The sequence below is a fragment of the Oreochromis niloticus genome, linkage group LG4, assembly GCF_001858045.2.
Source record: "Oreochromis niloticus isolate F11D_XX linkage group LG4, O_niloticus_UMD_NMBU, whole genome shotgun sequence".
NCBI lineage: Eukaryota > Metazoa > Chordata > Actinopteri > Cichliformes > Cichlidae > Oreochromis > Oreochromis niloticus.
Window position 1 is genome coordinate 29,020,221 of NC_031969.2, and position 20,961 is coordinate 29,041,181.

The following is a 20,961-nucleotide window of genomic DNA, read 5'->3' on the forward strand; positions in this document are numbered from 1 at the left end:
CAAAACAAAACAAACAAACCCTGACCTAAACAAGGTCAAAAACATAAATTTTCATTCACAGAAGACAATGAAACAGCATTCTACTGCTGTGACAAAATAAATCCATAAATAACAAAGTCAAGTTATTAATGCCATGTTTCATACAACAATCAATAACCAAAACATAACTCTTATAATGACTATCATTCAAAATACAATTACAAAACAACATTCTCATGGTCCCATCAAAGTATATTAGCAATTAGGCTAATAAACATTATCCAAAGCTTATCAAATATATTTACAAAACGCATTTGATCAAAGGTGTTGCGCAACAAGTTCAATAATCTAAATGGAATTTAACTCAATGCAAAAGTCTCATATGCCGTTTTGGCATTTAATCAGAAAAGTAACAAAACAAAAAAAAATCCAAAACAGACAAAACTACAAAAGTCAAATCACTCGTTCAACTCTTGATACGTTAATTCAACATTCGGCCATAGTGGAATAAACAAAAACAACAATATTCAATAAATAAAACTAGTAATTGCACTTACTGCCACTAGCCTAGCATTAGCTTACCGGCGTTTTAGAATGCGCGACCGCGGCTCCGCATTTTCTTTAAACCAAACAAACAAATAACTCACCGTTGAGTCGATTGCGAGGTGGTGTAAAGATGAATGAATCGGCCGGGATATTGCACGCTGTCAACTGGTATGTAGTGTATAATTTGTCGATATCTGACAAGTACGCCAACCACAGGGACAACAGCAACCAGAGGAGCAGGGAACGTAGAGCTGATTGACCCGGAACTTATACAGGGTTCATTCCCGCCACAATAAAGGGATTGGCGGAAGTGGGGTCAGACGTTACCGTGGTTACACTTTCCCCTGATGAAGAACATAAGTCAGATAGACCTCTTCACGGATTTGCCTGAAAGTGACACACAAGACATACTTTGTCACATTAATCAGCTCGATGAAATCAGGTAATTTGTACTGAAACCTCAGGTTTTGCAGACTTTGTCATGTTGTAATGTATGTTTTAAAATGATAAAGTTGTAGTGTTTCCCCCCTTCAGTCTCAACCAGTAGCGGTTTTAGATACGGGCGACACGGGCGGTTGCCCGGGGCGGCATCGTGGTGGGGGGCGGCATCACGGGCATCGGCAAAAAAAAAAAATTGCTCGTACTCATGCTGCCCCGACGTCATGCCAGCGCATATTGGGAATGGCATAGGCACCGATCGGTTTTCTATCGCCCATTTGCTGGGAGTAAGGGCGCCCTTCCTTTGCGAGGTGCGCCTGCTGCTTGCGGCGCAGAGAGGAGAGGGCGGGGCGGCGGGGGATTCTCTGACCGGCTGGAGCAGCGTCTAATAACCAACTCGCAAAATAAAACAAAATAAAAACAAACCAACAAACACGAAAACACCAGACATCATGATACATACTTATAATTTGCACCGATGTTTTTTCGAAATTCTATACACGAAAAGTGAGCGCGAGAGCCCTCAGTGCGCCTGCTCGTTGCTGAAGTCAAAGTAAACTTTATTGTCATCTCCGCTACATACAGTCCAGTATATAGAGAGACGAGACGACGAGGCTCCAGTTACAGCTGTGCAAGTAAACAAACAATATATATAAGAAGAGTAAGAAAATAAATATACACTTTAGGACCAGGGGTAAAGGGATCAATAACAATTTAAAATTTACAGTTTGATGATTTAAAGTCTCACACACAACCCGTCGAAAGGGGAGGGGGGCGGCTGCTTCCAAATAGAGCACATTTCATTCATAATGTTGTAAATCCAAGCCCATTATGTATTCATGATTTGAATCCTGGGTTGTGTGAAATCTCAGAAATGCACCCTAGACAAAGTGAATCTGTGAACTAGGTGTGTTAGATTATGTTGTGGTGATCCTCGGGTTGAGGGATGGGTGTTCATACTGGAGTGCAAAATTAAAACCAATGGAAGATGGACAAGAAAAGTTCAAAGCCATCAGGTGCTCAGTTTAGAAAAAATAGAAAAGAAGAGGAGGAGAAATGAGCAAAAGATACAGGTAAGCAGATGTGTCATTGGATAATGGCAGGTCATCCTGAAACAATCAGAATCAGAATACTTTATTAATCCCTAAGAAAATAATGTGGATTACAGTTGCTCCAAAAAGAAATGGTAAAAATAGTAACAGTAACAGACTAAACTCCAAACAATACATTACGTTACAGATTTTAACATTAATTAGTCATTGTCGATTGTTGATTTGTCCTGTTCTCATGATTGTATGACGAATTATGATGGCTGTTTGGTAGCCGTTTGCATACAATGCATACTCTCTTTCTCTTCATATGTGTGTGTGTTTCTCTGGCGAAATTCAGTATGGTTCCGACAACAGTTTTATGTTAATGTATAATCCTTAATATGTTTTATGTGTGTGTGTGTGTGTGTGTGGGGGGGGGGGGGGGGGGGGGGGTGGCAGAGGGAGTGTTCACCCGGGGCGCCAAACAGGCTAGGACCGCCACTGGTCTCAACTTTGTAATAATGACAAAACAAAAACTGGTTTGGAATATTTTTACTTTCACCACCTCCCTCAGATCTCTTTGAAATCTTGCTGTGACCATGAACAGCTCCCCCAAGGCTATTATATTTAACTAAAACTAAACTTGAAACCAAAACTAGATGTGAAATCTAAAATAAATATCTGTTTCCCCTGATAAGGATGGACCCAAACTTCCGGATGGTGTTGTTGTTCCAAGAAACATAATGCTTACACTTCATCAATGAGTTCAACAGAGATTGGCGTTTAACGCACGCAGAAAAGCAAAGTCAGTGATGTCCTCCCAAAGTTCATGAAAGATATGCAAAGTATTCAGGATTGTTTGGCGATCAGTCATCCAACTGCTGACATAGAAGTTTTTATAAAGATATGTTCAGTACATCTGTTTCCCCCCGTACTTTGAGGTGGAGTGTTCGAGTTCATTTGGAAGGCAAACGTGGATAAAAAAAGCAGCATCGGATAAATCCTTGGCTGAGAATTGGGACAATGATCCAATGTGCTACACAAACAGGTGTGGCTCATAATGTGGAGAAAGGAAAACAAAACTTTTGTGACCGGGCAGTTTAATTACTGAGTGGTTATGCAGTTATTTCAGCAGGTCCACTCGAGGTGTGGTATTGAGAGCTTGTTAATTTCTACAACAGCTGGACTGCGGGCTTCAGATCCATCCTGTTCTTGTTTCCTTTGTGCAGATAAAGGTGAGACCTCCGCGAGGACCTGAACACAACACACAGAGAAGAAGAAGATGTCTGAGGCAAGGTAAGGCGGCTCATGGTGCACGGAAAACTTTTAGAGTGCATGTAGTGAAATACATATATGTACTGATTAAGTGACAAACTAGAACAAAACACGGAAGAAACGATTTTAAAGACACACCCAGCGACTTTATAAGAATCGTTTAGGAACAGGACCACTTTAGTTTTACGTATTTACTCTTTCACTTTAATCAGCTGCAGTTCCGGTTACATCCAAGTTTTTATGTTAGATTTAATTTTTAAAACTTGTGATGGGACTGGTGGTTTTTACACGAAAACGTGTCTCTTTGTTAGCAGTTAGACTTTTAGCCTTTTCATATTTTAATCTTTTAAACCTAAAAAATGTACAAATATGCAATAATAATAATAATAATAATAATTCCCTAAGAAAGCACATCTTTGCTTTTTTTCTTTCTTTCAATCACAATGACTCCTTACATAAACGTTTGGAGGGGCTATAAAAAAACTTTATATAGAGATGTATTAAAGGACAAAGTCTGTGGTTAAGTCATAAACACTGCAACTGTAACAGACATCTCAATGATAAATGAGCACTGTTGCATTAATGTTAACAATCTGATAATGAATGTGCTGCTAATTAATATTCCAGGTGTTTTGCTACCGCTATGATCATTGAGGGCTAAACAAAATACCTCTAGGGCAAAATGACTTAGTCACATTAATGTTACCTGCTTATGCATGTCTGAAGTCGGGCTTTATAATAAATAATAAAAGTCCCACGAGTACAGGACTTGGGTGACAAATATTCAAGTTTGCAGATTTTTAATAAATTTGAAAATGATGAAGCACAATATACACAGTACACACCCAAGGAAGAAGAAGAAGAGCTCTATCTTCTGTTGGTGTACAGCAACATCACCAGGACAAAACAGAGGAAATATATAAAAAAGGAAAAAAGAAAAAACACAGAATTGCAGTACACCATTTTATTAAAACCTGTCCTAATAACTCAATTTACTGACCCATAGCCTTTTGTAATTTGGCGCCATCTAGTGGTTATATTATAAAAAAGCAGCTAAGAAGGTTAAAGCTGAATAGTGATTTCTGCAAAAGACATTTTAACATGTACTTGTTAAAGCACAGTAGTGTGTGATTTACAGTGTTGGGACTAACGCGTTATTAAGTAACGCGTTACAGTAACTACGTTATTATTGTGGTAACGAGCACGGTAACTAGTTATTATGCCAAAACCAGGAACGCGTTACTCGTTACTGGGATTTAGATAGGCTCGTTACTCGTTACTTCGTGTGGTGGATATCGCGGAGCTTCCACAGATTCAATAACATTAGCAAGTGGTGGAAGCCAGCAGGTGGATGAAGGAAAAGGGAGGCAAGAGGAGAGACCCGAAGTGGCCGCCGGTCCGAGTGTCAGGTGAACTGAACTTCAGGTAAGAAGTTATGACCTGCAGTCTATCTGGGTCAGATATAAACCAAGTTTAGGTGGAGTTTATTTTCAGTATGCTGACATTTTCGTACTGCGTGCTAGCTGATGGAGTTTCTATACAGCTGTGTGGGTGCTATGTTACTGATGTTGAACTTTATTTTGTTCATACGGTTAATTATTAGAGTTGCCAACCGTCCCGTAAAAAACAGAATCGTCTGGTATTCAGAGAAAATATTACGCGTTTCGTACTGAGGTGAAAAGGAACACAGTTTGTCCCGGACTTCAGCTACAATGAAAAAGACACAAAGCTGAAGCTGCACAGCTGCCTCTTCTTCTCTCATTCTCTCCCCCCTCCCTCTCCCGTTTCTACTTCAATCAAGAAACTGATCAATGATCAGCTGATCGGCTTTTCTCTCTTGTTTATTTATCGCCCACTTTGCGCCAGAAAGAGGAAACCAGCGGATGTCGCGTTAAACAACAGCAGCACGTTTAAGCTTGATCAGCTGTTGTTAGAATTTATTTAATATTAATTTCTAGTATCAGCTGATGTTTGCTGGAGCCACAGCTGTAAAGCTGCTGGTCATGATATCGGTTTGGTTATCTGGTGAGAGGGAAACATGCAGATGAAACCAGGAGATGTCCTTACTGAATCATCAGAGCTGAACAGGTGATGTAGAAACAGGTTTACCTTTTAGGTGACATGAATGAGTTGAAGGGAAGTTATGAACTGTTTCTGACAGACAAATAACACCAGGATCCTTTTCTACGTAGCTGACAGCTGGTAACTGTGCAGGGGCGGGTCTAGCAAAGTGTTGCCAGGGGGCCAGGTAGGGCATTAACAGGGAAAGGGGGGGACAAGGAAATACTTTTCTTTATTATTCTCATTTAAAATGTCTCGCTTTTAAAAAAATAATTATCTGCGTCTTACAACAAACAATTGATAGATTGATACATATATACCATCAGAACAGTGTACATCACTGTCACAACAGTGTTTATTTTCATTCAAAGGCTTTATGATTTTTCCTATAATGGTGGGCCGGTCTCTAGTCAAAATGCCCGGGACGATTTTTTTTGTCCCAGTCCAGCTCTGTATGCAGCTCATCTGCAGTCTGGTGTTACCTACATATTACCTACATCTTCCTATTCAGAAGGCAGAATTTCCAAGTTCTGAGTACAATCAAAAGCACCACGACTGCAGTTTTTGTGTTGGATGTAAAAAGCAGGCTAGAATCATGGCGGCGGTCAACGACGGTCCAGGCGTGGAATTTCTCTTGTGGAAATGTGCACATTATTTTCTCCATTCTGTTGGTAGGTGGCACAGTGCACTTGTGGCAAGTAAGCAAGCTAGAAGACTGGCAATCTTGCTGGGTATCCAGTTACGGAAGCAACACATTAACAAGAGAATTCTGAGTAAAACCAAAGTTACTTTCCCTAGTAACTAGTTACTTTGAAAGTAACGAGTAACTTGAAGTAACTGAGTTACTTTTTTAGAGAAGTAACTAGTAATGTAACTAAGTTACTAATTTAAAGTAACTTACCCAACACTGGTGATTTATAATGTTAAAGGTGGTTCCATGATATTCAGCAGTAACAGCGGCAGAGCACACAGCTGTATTTATTCAGTTTGATATTTTAATTGTGCTTCTTGTGAAAAGGCCTGTTTTGTGAGAATATTAGCCTGTTTGTGACTTCAGTGGCTACTCATCTGTCTCTACATTATGATTTTTTTCTATCTATCTATCTATCTATCTATCTATCTATCTATCTATCTATCTATCTATCTATCTGTGTGTGTGTGTGTGTGTGTGTGTGTGTATATATATTTTTTTTTTTCGTTGAAAAACAGTAAAGCAGTCACTTACTTTATAAGTAAAATACAAAATAAGGACTTTCAGGCCTTTGTTGGTACAAAACAAGTTTGTCTATCTGAGCCAACAAAATACCACAACCCTGAGACTCTTTGTTAATCAAACAATGACAAACCTTTGCTGAGGTTTCGCTGCATGTTATTTAAATCTCTGTTATATTAGTGCATCTTTAGAATACAAACAAAACCTTGAACCATAGAGACAATATAACAAACCCCAACTGTGTAATGGTATACCTACCGAAAGGCATTCACAAAGTCTTCAAGTACTAAAGTTACAAAACAAACATAGAAGATGTAATTTCATTTTAAAAGGGTAGTGAAAATTTTTTAATGATGAATACTGTTGTAACTTTATTGCAGTTTATTGTTTGATAACAGCATTTTGGTTATTTTGTAAGTGATTTAAGTGTTAGCCACATGTTTAGTGAGAGCTGTTAATTATAGATTTAATTTTCTGCTAAAAGGGAGTATTTAACAGGTATTTCATTAGAAAACTGCGTTTCCCAGAATCCTTTGTGGTAGAGGAAAGGTACTCTGGGTTAGCTAGCGAAGAAAGTTTCGGGAAGCCATTATATGTTGCTGATGTCGAGCAGTTTATTTGTTGTACATTCCCCTTTTTGAAGCCTTATATAAAGACTATCGTTTCTACAATTGATGTCCGATCCATTTTTTTGGCTAAGTGGATTCGCCACAACATTTTTTGGTGCCGAAACCCGGGAGAAATGAGCGAACAGGATTTACGCGGAGCCGCCGCCGAAGCTGCGGGAGTGGCGGATGACGAGCATCAGAGAGAAATGGAAAGAACAAAACGGAAACGTGGGACGATAAGAGGTGCTACCACACGACTTGTACATCAAATTGACTCCGAAATGGCTAAACCAGATCCGGACACTGACCATCTGAGCACATTACTGGAAATGCTGTCGGCAAAGGAGCTCAGTTTGTATGCCTTAGATAGTGAAATAGAACGTAAAACAGCTCTGGATGACCTGGAAATGGAGATCGAAAGCGCAGAGGGATATAAGGAGCGCATCATCCTGTCCAAGAGCCGTGCACGGCGCATAATTAAGAGAAATGAGGATTGCCGCGAACGAGCCGCGCATCAAAGGGTGAGTGACTCTAGCTCTGCTCATTCATTGGCACAGAGAGCATCGGTAAAGCTTCCTAAGCTGTTCATTCACAAATATGATGGAGATGCCAGTTTGTGGCAGGAGTTTTGGAGTCAATATGAAGCTGTTATTCCACAATGATGCACTATGCAAAAGAGAGAAGTTTACATATTTGAAAACCTATCTCACTGGCCAAGCAGCAAAGGCAGTTACAGGACTGATGTTGACAGATGAAAATTATGACAACGCAATTGAGTTACTGCAAAACCGATTTGGAAGAAAGGATGTAGTAATTAGTGCGCACATGTCAAAACTGCTGAACCTCACCCCTGTTAAAAAATCCTCTGATGTGCATGCTTTGAGGCAGCTGTATGATGAATGTGAAATTCAGATCAGAAGTTTAGAGTCATTGGGTGTAGTGTCAGAAAGCTACGGAAGCTTGTTATGCCCAGTATTGCTAAAGATGATTCCAGATGATATAGCTCTTGAATACAGCCGTCAGAGAAATGGAGATGAAGAGTGGAAAGTGTCGGAAATGGTCACATTCCTACAGAAGGAGGTTCAGAGCAGAGAAAGAGCGCTGCAAATGACAAAGTCGTACAATCCACAGAAAACTGAAAATAAACTGTACAAGCCACCGTTCAGTGATGTGAGGTTTAAAAGACCTAGCATACAATCTACTGCTGCCCTGTACACAGCCAGCCAGAAACAAAACACCTGTATATTCTGTGAGTGTGACGATCACAAATCGGAAAACTGCCCAAATAATGACACGCTTCAAAGAAAGGACAAGTTAAAGAGAATGGGGAGATGTTTTGTGTGTTTGGGACAGAAACACATTGCAAGATTCTGTAAGATCAAGAATGTGTCCTGTGAGAAATGTGGACGGAGACATCATGTTGCTGTGTGCGGTGGTGAAAAGGTGGATGTACAGGCCCCATCCCAACCAGAAGAAGCAGTGGTCTCCTCCGTGCTCCCTCATTCAGTAAGAGTGAAACCAGGTGAACAGAACACTGTGTTGCTACAGACTGCAAAGGTGTGGATTGAAGGCCCGTCAGGCAGAAGGGTAGCTCGTTGCTTATTAGATGGAGGCAGCCAAAGAAGCTTCATACATGAAACGTTGGTGAAGAGCCTAAATTTACCAGTAATAAGGCAAGAGACATTGACACTACACACATTTGGGTCCTCCTTTCCCACAAGATCACAGCGCGGCATAGTGAAGGTTATGCTACAAAATATCTGGGATCCTAGCCAGAGCATTGTAATAGAAGCTGTGGAGACCCCACAAGTGTGCTCGGCAATAATGAAGGTTCCTGGTGAACAGATCCAGCATGAGCTTAAGAAAAGAGGACTACAACTGGCTGACTTCCCAGGATCCAATGAGGAACCAGAGCTTGCTGTCCTCATAGGAGCTGACTACTATTGGCAGATCGTGACAGGAAGGGTGGAGAGACTTACAGAAACATTGGTGGCACTGGAGAGTACCTTCGGATGGTCTGTTCAGGGGCCAGTCTCTGCATCAACTGTTACAGAGGCAACCTGCATGTTCATTCCGTGTGAGGAAGAGAAACTCCTCTCCAAGCAACTGAAAGCATTCTGGGAAATAGAGTCTCTGGGTATTACAAACGAGAAAACGAAGAACCCAGAAGATGATGAGGCTCTGCAGATGTTTGAGAGAACGACTATGTTTAAAGATGGACGATATCAGGTGGAGTTGCCATGGAAGCCAGAAAAGGTAGAGCTCTCAGACAACTACAGAGTTGCCAAAAAACGCCTGGAAGGTCTGAGTAAAAGATTTAAGAAGGATGTCACACTCTTCAGCAGGTATAATCAAGTAGTGGAGGACTACTTGGACCAGAACATTGCAGAGGAAGTGACACCAAACGGCGGCACAGACTCTGTAATGTATTATATGCCTCACCATGCAGTGCTGAGAGAGGACAAAGCAACTACAAAATTAAGAGTGGTCTTTGATGCATCGTCCCATGAAGAAGGCTGTCTGTCGCTGAATGACTGCTTATTTACGGGGCCAAATTTGAATCCAGATCTGCTCAGTGTTCTCCTTAGATTTAGGGAACACGAAATCGCCTTTCTGGCAGACATAAAACAAGCATTCCTGCAGATACGTCTTCCAGAAAGGGACAGAGATGCAGTCAGGTTCCTGTGGTTCTCAGGTGCACCGAAAGGAGAAGTGAATGATCACCTGCGCATTCTGAGGATGACGAGAGTGGTGTTTGGAGTTACGCCAAGCCCGTTTCTGCTTGCAGCGACAATTGAAAGACATCTAAAACAATATGAAACAAGCCAACCACAAGTGGTGAATACAATAAGGGAGTCACTTTACGTAGATGACTTCATTTCAAGTACACGCTCAGTGGAAGAGGCGTATCACATGACGACGAATGCCAAAGAAATACTGGCGGCTGCTGGTATGGCGCTTTGCAAATGGATGACAAACTCAGCTGAACTGAGGCAGAAATGGGAGAAGAGCTCCACAAATTACATGATGGCACCTGATATGAATGGAGTAGCATTAAAGGTGCTTGGATTAGTGTGGAGGCCAGAGCCTGATGATTTCACCTTTGACCTTAGTTCACTAGTGAGGCTTCTAACAGAGAAGAAAGGAACCAAACGAAGCGTGCTGCAGTCCTCAGCACGAATTTATGACCCACTTGGGTTTCTGAACCCCTTCACCATTAGGGTCAAGTGCATGTTCCAAGCAATGTGGGAGAGGGGGCTCTCCTGGGATGAAGAATTGCCACCAGATCTGGCACAAGAATGGCAACAGTGGTGTTCAGAGCTTACTCAGTTACACCAGCTCGCCATACCAAGGTGGTACCAAATCAATATGCAACAAGAAAGCAAAGATGGCTTGGAATTACATGTGTTTTGTGATGCCAGTGAAAGGGCATACAGTGCTGTGGCCTATTTGCAAGGCAAAACACGAGAAGGAGAAACGACAATGAGCTTGGTCGCATCTAAAGCCAGGGTGGCTCCCCTAAAGAAAATGACGTTGCCACGTCTGGAACTCATGGGAGCCGTGATTGGGGCCAGATTGGCCAACAACTTGATCATCTCGCTGAAGATGGAGCAAGCCCAAATAAAAATGTGGACTGACTCCATGATCACTTTGCAATGGATTTGCAGTTTGGCACAAAGGTGGAAACCGTTTGTTGCAAACCGAGTGACTGAGATCCAGACTCTTACGAGTCCATCTTCATGATCACACATCCCAGGAAGGGCTAATCCCGCTGACCTGCCCACAAGAGGACAATCAGTGGAGGCCCTACTACAAAATCAGCTATGGTGGAATGGCCCCAGTTTTCTTGTATCAGAAGATCGGATACATGAGTCTGAAGATCAAAACATTTCAGACGAAATGAATGTAGAACTTAAATCCAGTCATCAAATAGCCATGCAGTTTGCTGCTAATGATACTGACATCTGTGAACCAATACTGAAGCTTGAGAGTTACGGCAAACTGAAGAGAGTGCTCAGAGTGACAGCATGGATTAGGAGATTCATAGCTAATGCAAAAACAACGATGCAACCAAAGATGCAAGGTGAGCTGACAGCAAATGAGCTTCTTGATGCTGAGAAGTACTGGATTAAGGTTGCACAACATCACAGTTTTAACCAGGAGGTCCAGAGACTGAAGGTAGGAAAACCTATGATGAATGACAGTAAGATTCAGGAACTGAAACCATTCCTTGATGAAGATGAGCTGCTTAGTGTTGGAGGCAGGCTGCAGCAGTCGGACTTCACGTTCAGAGAGCAGCATCCTTGGATTCTGCCAAACAAACACAGATTTTCAGAACTGCTGATACAGGACTGTCACAAAAGGGTGATGCATTCAGGAGTGAGGGACACTCTTGTACAAATAAGAGAGAGATATTGGATCATCCGGGCTCGGCAGCTGGTTAAGAGCATTGTGACCAGATGCACTGTGTGTAAGAGGTTTAAGGCAAAGGCTGGGCATCAGCTAACTGCACCTTTGCCTAGGGACCGAATTAGAGCTGGGCGATATATCGAGATTTTTAAAAATATCGATATATTTTTATACGAGATATAAGATGTGACAATATCCTTTATATCGATATAGTCTATGTTACGTTATAATTATAGTTGCGGAGCCACAAGTTTGCCTCTCTTTCGTCCACTTTTGTCTTTACGCAAAGTTACTCGACCTCGCCTCCGTTAATGAGTTACTGCGCATCGCCCCGTGCGTGGGGCTGGACGGTGTCAACGTGTTAACGAGCTAACCACGCTAACGAGCTAGCCACGCTAACGCCATGCACGGCCTGAAATCCTTTCATCTTCTCAAAAGTTGACTGCGCGCCTTTTGTATGAATTCTGGTTGTGCTTGATGACCGCGAACCGATTTTATGTGATACACAGCGCTCAGCAATCTGTCAAAAAATGTTTTAGTTCGATTTTGGTAAGCTACGGAGCTGCACCGCTTGATGGATTGTCGGAGCATTACGGCTACCGAGGAGCCTCGCGGAGTGATACGTACTGTGCTTCAACGTAATATTACCGTATTGTGTGTGTATAAGGACCATAAATGGCACCTGTCCAGAGACATGGTTACGAAGCGGATTTCAAACTCCAGGCTGTCAGTCACGCAGTAGAAGTTGGGAACAGAGCAGCTGTGAAATCTGTCTTTGTTATTATGCTCAGCGTCTGTTAGTTTACAATTTGACTGCACAATTTGCTCTTTGTTATGCACAAAACAACATAGTTTTCTTTTATTTATAGAGCATCATTATTTAATAAATGCTCATAATTCATGTACATCTATGCTGTATGTTAATAAAAGTGCCTGTGTGACATCTGGGACACAGCTTTGACTAAGAACTCTCTTTTTGTTCTTACTTTATGGCTTTAAAAAAATATCGAGATATATATCTTATATCGCCATCCAGCTAAAAAATATCGAGATATGAATTTTGGGTCATATCGCCCAGCTCTAGACCGAATATCCGAGTCACCACCATTCGAAGTTACAGGTGTGGATTTTGCTGGGCCGCTCTATGTGAAAACAGAGGATTCTGTGAAAAGATCCTACATTGCCCTATTTACCTGTGCTGTGACACGAGCTGTCCATTTAGAGCTTGTGTCAGATCAGTCAACTGAGACATTTTTGCTAGCGTTGAAGAGATTCATTGCCAGGAGAGGGCTATGCAGAGTTATCTATTCTGACAATACCAGAACATTTAAGAGAGCAGACCAAGATTTGAAGGAGCTGTGGAAGACAATTAAAGACCCACATTTGCTGGAGTTTTTCTTGAAAAGAGGAATTACTTGGAAGTTCATTGCAGAAAGAGCAGCCTGGTGGGGTGGATTCTGGGAACGTCTTGTCAGATCAGTGAAAATCTGCCTCAAGAAGGTGTTAGGTAGAGCTTCACTCCACTTTGAAGAAATGTGTACTGTGTTGGCGGAAGTCAAAGCTACTCTGAACTCTAGGCCTCTCACCTTTGTGCACAACGAGGTAAATGAACCGCAACCACTTACTCCAGCCCACTTTTTGGTGGGCAAACGACTAACATCTCTACCACCCAAGTCAATTCGGAGGGACACACACCATCCAACACCTAACAAAGAGGACATTACTCGGAGATGGAGATACCGGCAGAAACTCATGACCAACTTCTGGAACACCTGGAGAAGGGACTATCTGTTGGAGCTGAAGTCAGCTCATTGCTGTGACGCTTCAAAGCCTACACCCCTAAAACTAGGGGATGTCGTGCTCATTGGGCATGACAGCCTCCCCAGACAAGTGTGGAAACTTGGAAGAATTGAAGAAATGTTTCCTGGTCGAGACGGTCTTGTTAGATCTTGCTTAGTTCGCACGACAACGGGGACTCTGTTAAGAAGACCGATTCAGTTGTTGTATAACCTAGAGCTTTAGATGAACAGATTGTTCATCGGGGGGGAGGATGTTGTAACTTTATTGCAGTTTATTGTTTGATAACAGCATTTTGGTTATTTTGTAAGTGATTTAAGTGTTGGCCACATGTTTAGTGAGAGCTGTTAATTATAGATTTAATTTTCTGCTAAAAGGGAGTATTTAACAGGTATTTCATTAGAAAACTGCGTTTCCCAGAATCCTTTGTGGTAGAGGAAAGGTACTCTGGGTTAGCTAGCGAAGAAAGTTTCGGGAAGCCATTATATGTTGCTGATGTCGAGCAGTTTATTTGTTGTACATTCCCCTTTTTGAAGCCTTATATAAAGACTATCGTTTCTACAATTGATGTCCGATCCATTTTTTTGGCTAAGTGGATTCGCCACAACAAATACAGGATAATCCAGACAGGAGTGTTGGGAGGACTGCCTCATACAGCCGATCTGTGTCAAGTTCAATAAGGAGCCAAGCTACTCATTCTGCCAAAGCTTCTTTCTTCTATTTATTTATGTTTTTGAGGCATTTCCTCAAAGGGTACATTAATACCAAATCTACATCAGTCTTAAGAAGAAGTGGGAATGTCTTTTGGTGCCAGTAAGTGTGACACTTGTTGTCATCTTTTGATTTCTCATGGGCACTGCTGTCACTTCAAAAAATGAATCTTTATCTTTACTTCAAACTGACTATGAAGAAAGTCTATATCATTACTTTAGATCCCATTTTAAATCCACAGTGAGACGTCTGTATAGACCCTCATGCATCCAGGTCATGGTAGTGGTAGGATTTTGGAAACAAAGTGGCCGGACTTGACTGGATGTGATGATGTCTCACCAAGCCCTTTAGTACAAAATGAGACTTGCGCATGACTACCCTGTAATTTTATGATGCTCTATTGTGTATATAGAGCACTGGGCCCTCTGGTGGTGGTTAGAGGGCCCGGTGGTGCCAGTGTCCGGCAGCCTCGGCTCTGTCAGTGCGCCCCAGGGTGGCTGTGGCTACATGTAGCTTGCCATCACCAGTGTGTGAATGTGTGTGTGAATGGGTGGATGACTGAATGTGTAAAGCGCTTTGGTAAAAAACAAAACCTTGAACCATACTAGCGCTAGTAAAGCGCTATACAAGTACAGGCCATTTACCATTTACCATTACCATATAATGTTGAATATTAACTAAGAGATCAGTACATGTATTTAATGCCTGCGTATCAGGCACATCGACACACTGTGTTTTGTAGCCTGCTCCTCATTTGCTCAAAATGTATGCCCCGTCTAATTTATACAAATCAGACGCATCTGGTGTGATGAACTTTCACCACCATTGGTTTGAGATAAAGGAACTTGGGCAGACAGCCCACGTCTGTTCATCCAATCAGGCATAGCTCAGTATTGTACAGGTGTAACTGAGAACCTGTCAATCCTTAGTTGTCAGTTTCTATCAGCTCAGGCATCAAGCATCCAAAAATGGAAATAATTTGACCAAATGCCACTGTGGAAGTGTAAATGTATTGATGGTTAATTTGTAACTTTAGCTGATAAAGCCATTTTCAAATGCTAAATTACCAAGTACTACATAAGGTCAGGGATAAATTAATTGACAATATGCGCTGAAAACCAGTATTTTGCTTCATTCGATAGGCAGCTATTCAATAGGCTTGCAGGCAAGATCATGTTAGCCCAAGATTAAACAAAAATTCTTCCACGAATTGAGTTTTTGGTAGAACACTGCTAATATTAGCTATTGTGGACAAAGTGCTACCCAATTAGCACTACTAGCAAAATAAAATCTGAAGCTGAATCATTTTTGCGTTTGTGTTGGACTCTGTGCTGTGCTGGGTCATTTTGTGGACATGAGTGATTTGTGGATTCACACTTTGCTAATCTAATATTAGCAAACTGAAGCTGAACTCTAGGGGAGGTGGGCAGTGAGACTCAACACTTTGAGATAAAAATGTCACATTAAATTGCTGTGAGTGAAAGTTGAGGAAGGTCTTATAATATTTGGGTTACACTCTAGTCCATTCAAACATAAAAAAAAGTGTTTAAACTGTTAAAGTTGTTCTGTAGTGCACTTTATACTGAGCTCTGCGACCGAGCTGTCATGTACAAGTTTTGTTTGAATTCCCCTAGAAACCTCACAAACGGATGATGCTTTGTGTTACAGAAATGAGCTACAGGAGGCCTTGTGCCGCTACACCACAGACACCCTCATCTACATCCACACAGTGAGAGCATTCTGTGAGATGTTCTCTAAATGGATGCTCTGGAGAAACACCGAGGTAGAAATGATGAGGGATATCAAAGATAGACTTGAAGCACTTGACCTAAACATCAACCATGTTACTAAGTCAGAGGAAAAAGGTAAAGCCTTTGTGGAGTATATGAAGAGCAAGATGACTGTGAATGTAGACAGCAAGCGTGCAGAGCTGGAGAATGAGCTGGTTGAAGTGTTGAAGGACACTGCAAGTGGCCTGGAGAGTCTCAGCAGCTTCCTGGATGCGGTGGAGAAGCTGGCAGTGACCTCGCTGCATGTGTTCACGGAGAACCAGGTGTTACACCTTCCAGAAGGGATCAGTCCTGAGTATGTTCAGGCTGTCATCTTGGCTGCACGAGTGATCTGTCCTCTGCTGCTGGAGTTTAAAAGAGACGACAACGCCTTCTTCCTTCCCAAACTCCAGAATGTGGAAGTGCTGGCATATCAGCTGGACAGATACATACAGACCTCCAAGACAATCTGTGAGAAGTTGGACAAAAGGTAAACAAATAAATTATATACATGATATTAAAGAATTTTGCACATTAAGTATCATCTATTGTATAAAATAAGTTGACCTGCGTTCTTCACAGCTGCTTCAGTGACTTTGGTCTGAAGATGGCTGTAGAAACTGTGGTTGATCTTGATGTGGATTTGTCTGAGGATGACATACAGAGAATGCTTGATCATGTAAATCAGCTTGATGAGATCAGGTACGTTTTTCTCTTCCTAAATATGTGTCAACACAGAGCTTGTTTTTTTTTTAATCTCAGGGGTCAAATACTGCTGGTGTCCTACAGGCCTGCATAAGATGTCCTTTGATGTTGGTGCTGTGATGTAGACATTGCCGCTGCAGTGAGACCGGTTTCACTCCTAGTGCATCAGGGGTCTTGAACTCCAGGCCTTGAGGGCCGGTGTCCTGCAGGTTTTAGATCTCACCCTGGGCCAACACACCTGAATCAAATGGTTAGTTCACTACCAGGCCTCTGAAGAACTTCAAGACAAGTTGAGGAGATAATTTAGCCATTTTAGTCAGCTGTGTTGGATCAAGGACACATCTAAAACCTGCAAGGACACTGCCCCTCGAGGCCTGGAGTTCGAGACCCCTGATAAATATGCTTGGTCTGGACACTACACTATACAAAAAAATGATGTAGCTTTTGGATCTGTAAAGTCAAGCCAGCGTAGATGTTTCTTAACCTCCTAGGACCTGGCGTTCACATATGTGGAGATCACATTTTGGGTTGTCTAGACCAAAATACAAAATTTTGCTCTACAAGGGCCTGATATCCACTTACGAGGACATTATACTGCCACTGCTCTATCAAAATTTAAAACTAATGTCTTCATATGTGGATCTCATTTCTCTCAGAAACAAAAATCAGGTTAAAAAAAAAAAAAAATCTGGTAATTCTTTGTTTTTACATTCATCAGCACAAATAGGAAAGAGAAATAAAAAATGCATGACTTGAAAGAGTTCGGGTCGTAGGAGGTTAAACCTTTAGTCTTGTTCATGGGCTGCAGGGAGGACTTATATCCCTGCAACCAAAAAAATGTTTTGTAGGATACATGTTTTTGTTGGTCATGCAGCCTTAAAAACTAAACCTAAATATTGTTAATATTGCAATAACATGCTAAAGTTTTAAAATCTGTCACCCCACTTTAAATTTCTTCTCTCAGGATGAACGAGCAGTTCCGAATGGTGTTCTTGTTCCAGGAGGAACCGTGCCATGGGTTCATTAGTGAGTTCGACAAGCGACAGCCCACCATGCTGCAGTTTCTAAAGGAGCTGGAGGAGACAGCTGTTCAGTTAGACAGAATGAATAAGGGGGCAAAGATTTCCAGTGTGGCAGGCAGTTCTGTGGGGGCAGTTGGAGGTGTACTGTCCATTGTTGGTTTGGCATTAAGTCCTTTCACAGCAAGAGTTTCTCTAGCTTTGACAATGACTGGAGTCGGGTTGGGAATCACCAGTGGAGTCAACAGCGTTGTGACCACTGCAACAGAGGTTGGAGTAAATGCTACACAACGAAAGAAAGCCTCTGAAGTCTTCAAGAACTTTTTGGAGGATGTAAAGAGTCTCCAGAGTTGTCTGAAGGTGGTTACCAGTCAAACCATTGCCAAACTGGACGCAGTTGACCAACATATGGTTGTGGTAGTTGTCAAGATTGCAGCTAAAGCTGGTGCTATTGTAAAGGGTATTGGTGCACTTGTTGATTTAGCTTCTGCTGTCAAGGTGTTACAACCTGAAGAGCTGCTCATGAGTGCTGAGAAAGTCGTGGCTCAAAAAGGACAAGCGTTACGTAATGCACCCAGGGTTGCCTCAGACATCCCAGATATTGGTCAGGCAGCAGCCAAAGGGACCCTTGCACTCTCCAAGTCAGCAAGAGCAGGTTTCATTGCAGTTAATGCTCTCTTCCTCGGCATTAATATTTTCTCCATCTGTAAAGACAGCATCAGTCTGGCTAAAGGCAGCGAGACTGAAGTCTCACAATTCATCAGAGCACGAGCTGCACTTTGGAGTTCAGAGATCGACTCATGGCAGAAGATGCATGACTCTCTGAATGAAGGTTTGCCAACATCAGAAAATAAGAAGGCTGTCCTGGAGACTCCAATTTATCTGGAGATGGAGGTGAAGAAACAGAGTGAAGCAGAAAGGGTAGAACCATCTGTCGAATGATTAAAAAAACTGCAATGAAACAGTTGTAAATTACTGATCACTGAAGTGCTCGACTCATGCTAACTGAAACTATGATCAGATCATAGAGCCGTTTTATGTGGAAAATGTTTGAAAGCAATCCTCAGACTGTAGGTCTTTTCAGTAACAGCACGCAGCGAGGCATCCTCATGCTGTAATTACATTAATTGCCAATAAGTCAACTGAAAAAAATATATATTCTAGAGTTGTGATTACTGCAATATAAAGTATCAGAGAAAATATCTGTCAATGCAAAATTTGAATAATATATGTGATTTGTACATAATTCTGCTGAACATTTTATTTGCACAGTCAAATATAAAACCTTATTAATAACATTATTTAAGAATTACTTCCAGATATAGACATTTTTTTCTGTAATATAGTTCTGTTATTACACAGTAATTACATGAAGTTCTGGTGCACAGATTTTAGAACAGATGAAATATTCTTGTACCAGTCTGACCCGTCTGCTGTGTGTGTACTGCACTGGTAATTTAACAGCAGCACTAATCACATGTAATGATCATAATGTAAATGTAGTCTGTTTCTTTTTGCATAAATACTTGTATCCTTAAATTTTCCCTCTGTTGATATATAAAGTTTTAACTTATCCAGTGAAATGTGTTAATATCCAGAATTGTTTTAGTGAATATAATTAAAAAGCTATGCCTGTGGTTGATGATAGGCAGCAGATACTAGATGAAAACTAAAACAAAAAACAAAACGAAAAAATAGACGTTGTAGTTTTTCTTGGCCTGTAAATGGGAAATGGCCTATATTTGTATAGCGCTTTACTAGTCCCTAAGGACCCCAAAGCGCTTTAACACAACCAGTCATCCACCCATTCACACACTGGTGATGGCAAGCTACATTGTAGCCACAGCCACCCTGGGGCACACTGACAGAGGCGAGGCTGGCGCCACCGGGCCCTCTGACCACCACCAGTAGGCAACAGGGAATTGTCTTACCCAAGGACACAACGACCGAGACTGTCCAAGCCGGGGCTCAAACCGGCAACCTTCCGATTACAAGGCGAACTCTATGGTAATGTGATAAACATGGATACCTTTTCCAGTGGCCTCTTACACACATATATATATATATATATATATATATATACACATGTGTGTATGTATATATATGTGTGTATGTATATATATATATATATATATATATATATATACACATACACACATATATATACATACACACATATACAGATGGATGGATGGATAGATGGGTGGATAGATAGATATACATATATACAGATATACATATATATATATATATATATACATGGTGTGTGTGTGTATGTGTCCAGAGTTCAGCTGAGACAGTGTCCTTTGCCCTGCCAGGCTAAGTAAACAGTCTTCCAGCCAACCCAGGTGGCCTTGCATAGAATGGGAAGAACAGTCTAAACACAGTCGTTATCAGGGTGTTGTTGTTCAGCTCCAGCCTAGAGACCGCAGCTGGCGCCAAAGGGGTATCCGCATGAAGTGATGGTGGTTTTTACTTTAGTGCGAACAACTCATGAGAATTTCAAAGCTGTTCTAACAGTCCAACACTGGTCTCTCAATCTCCCGTTGCAGAGCCGTGAGCTTCTCCATGATGTTATCAACCTTACGCTCCGTGATGATGTTATTCTTGTGCTCAAAGAGCCGATTCTGAGAACTCACGACCACAGTGAGCTTCTCCAAGATGTGATCCAATTTGCGCTCAGAGGTGTTATTCTGAGTATTCACGGCAGCCATAAGCTTCTCCAAGATCTTATCCATGCTGCACTCAATGAGCCCATTTTGAGAAACTCACACCTCGTCCCATCGTTTCAATCCCAGCGGGCAGCCTTGTGGGGGTTTTAACAGCCGGTTCCGCTTTCTTAATTCTTCAATAAGTCAGGGCCGAGCCAGCTCCGATCAGCCAGAACCCTGTTACCATGGTTCCGAATAGGTAGATATCTTCAGCACTCAGGCTCACCCCAGCCCAGACTTCTCATTGAGAAAAGGGTGTCAATTGCATTTAGGGACCAGTTGATCAAATCCATAATTCCTCTTTTAGGTTTTAGAGAACAGACTGTGAGAGAGTGTTCCAGGGAAAAGTAATACAAAAAACACGAGACTAGACAAGGACACAAGAGGCTAAGTAGGGAAGCTAAGGGAGAGGAGGAGGAGGAGAGGAGAAAAGTGCGACCGCCTTCGTCAAGAGCAAGAGACAATGTCAGACAGAATGAACATGGTGCTAGTGATGGCCATATGAAGCTTTCTGAAGCACTGAAGCTTGTATTGAAAAATGATTCATGAGTCGAAGCTTTTCAACACATTCATCTTTGATGACATCTGGTGGCCAAAAATAAGAACAGCTTGCATCTACAACTTCTAATGAACTGATACATTATGATTGTCCACTTTACAGAGCTGAATTGACAGGGGGGTTCTTGAT

The 20,961-nt window shown here is 41.7% G+C and overlaps 1 protein-coding gene across 5 annotated transcripts; it reads left to right on the forward strand.

Annotated features, from left to right (window-relative positions):
- Positions 1–832: 832 nt before the first annotated feature.
- Positions 833–19,145, forward strand: LOC100694585 (uncharacterized). 5 transcript variants are annotated; one of them, XM_019358405.2, is made up of 5 exons: positions 833–967; positions 3,224–3,290; positions 15,738–16,328; positions 16,421–16,540; positions 17,508–19,145. In XM_019358405.2, exons 2-5 carry the CDS (start codon positions 3,277–3,279, stop codon positions 18,502–18,504), a joined length of 1,722 nt encoding a protein of 573 aa, XP_019213950.1. In that variant the 5' UTR covers positions 833–967; positions 3,224–3,276; the 3' UTR covers positions 18,505–19,145. The 5 variants fall into 5 exon arrangements, with proteins under 5 accessions (XP_019213950.1, XP_019213951.1, XP_019213952.1 ...); XM_019358406.2 differs by lacking the exon at positions 833–967 and adding an exon at positions 2,938–3,042; XM_019358407.2 differs by lacking the exon at positions 833–967 and adding an exon at positions 3,002–3,140.
- The last annotated feature ends 1,816 nt before the right edge of the window (positions 19,146–20,961 follow it).

Coding starts and splice junctions, on each gene's coding strand:
- LOC100694585 (XM_019358404.2), top strand. CDS start 7,638: ATGAGGATTGCCGCGAACGAGCCGCGCATCAAAGG. Junction 7,673..15,737: donor AACGAGCCGCGCATCAAAGG/GTGAGTGACTCT, acceptor TTTGTGTTACAG/AAATGAGCTACAGGAGGCCT. Junction 16,541..17,507: donor AATCAGCTTGATGAGATCAG/GTACGTTTTTCT, acceptor TTCTTCTCTCAG/GATGAACGAGCAGTTCCGAA.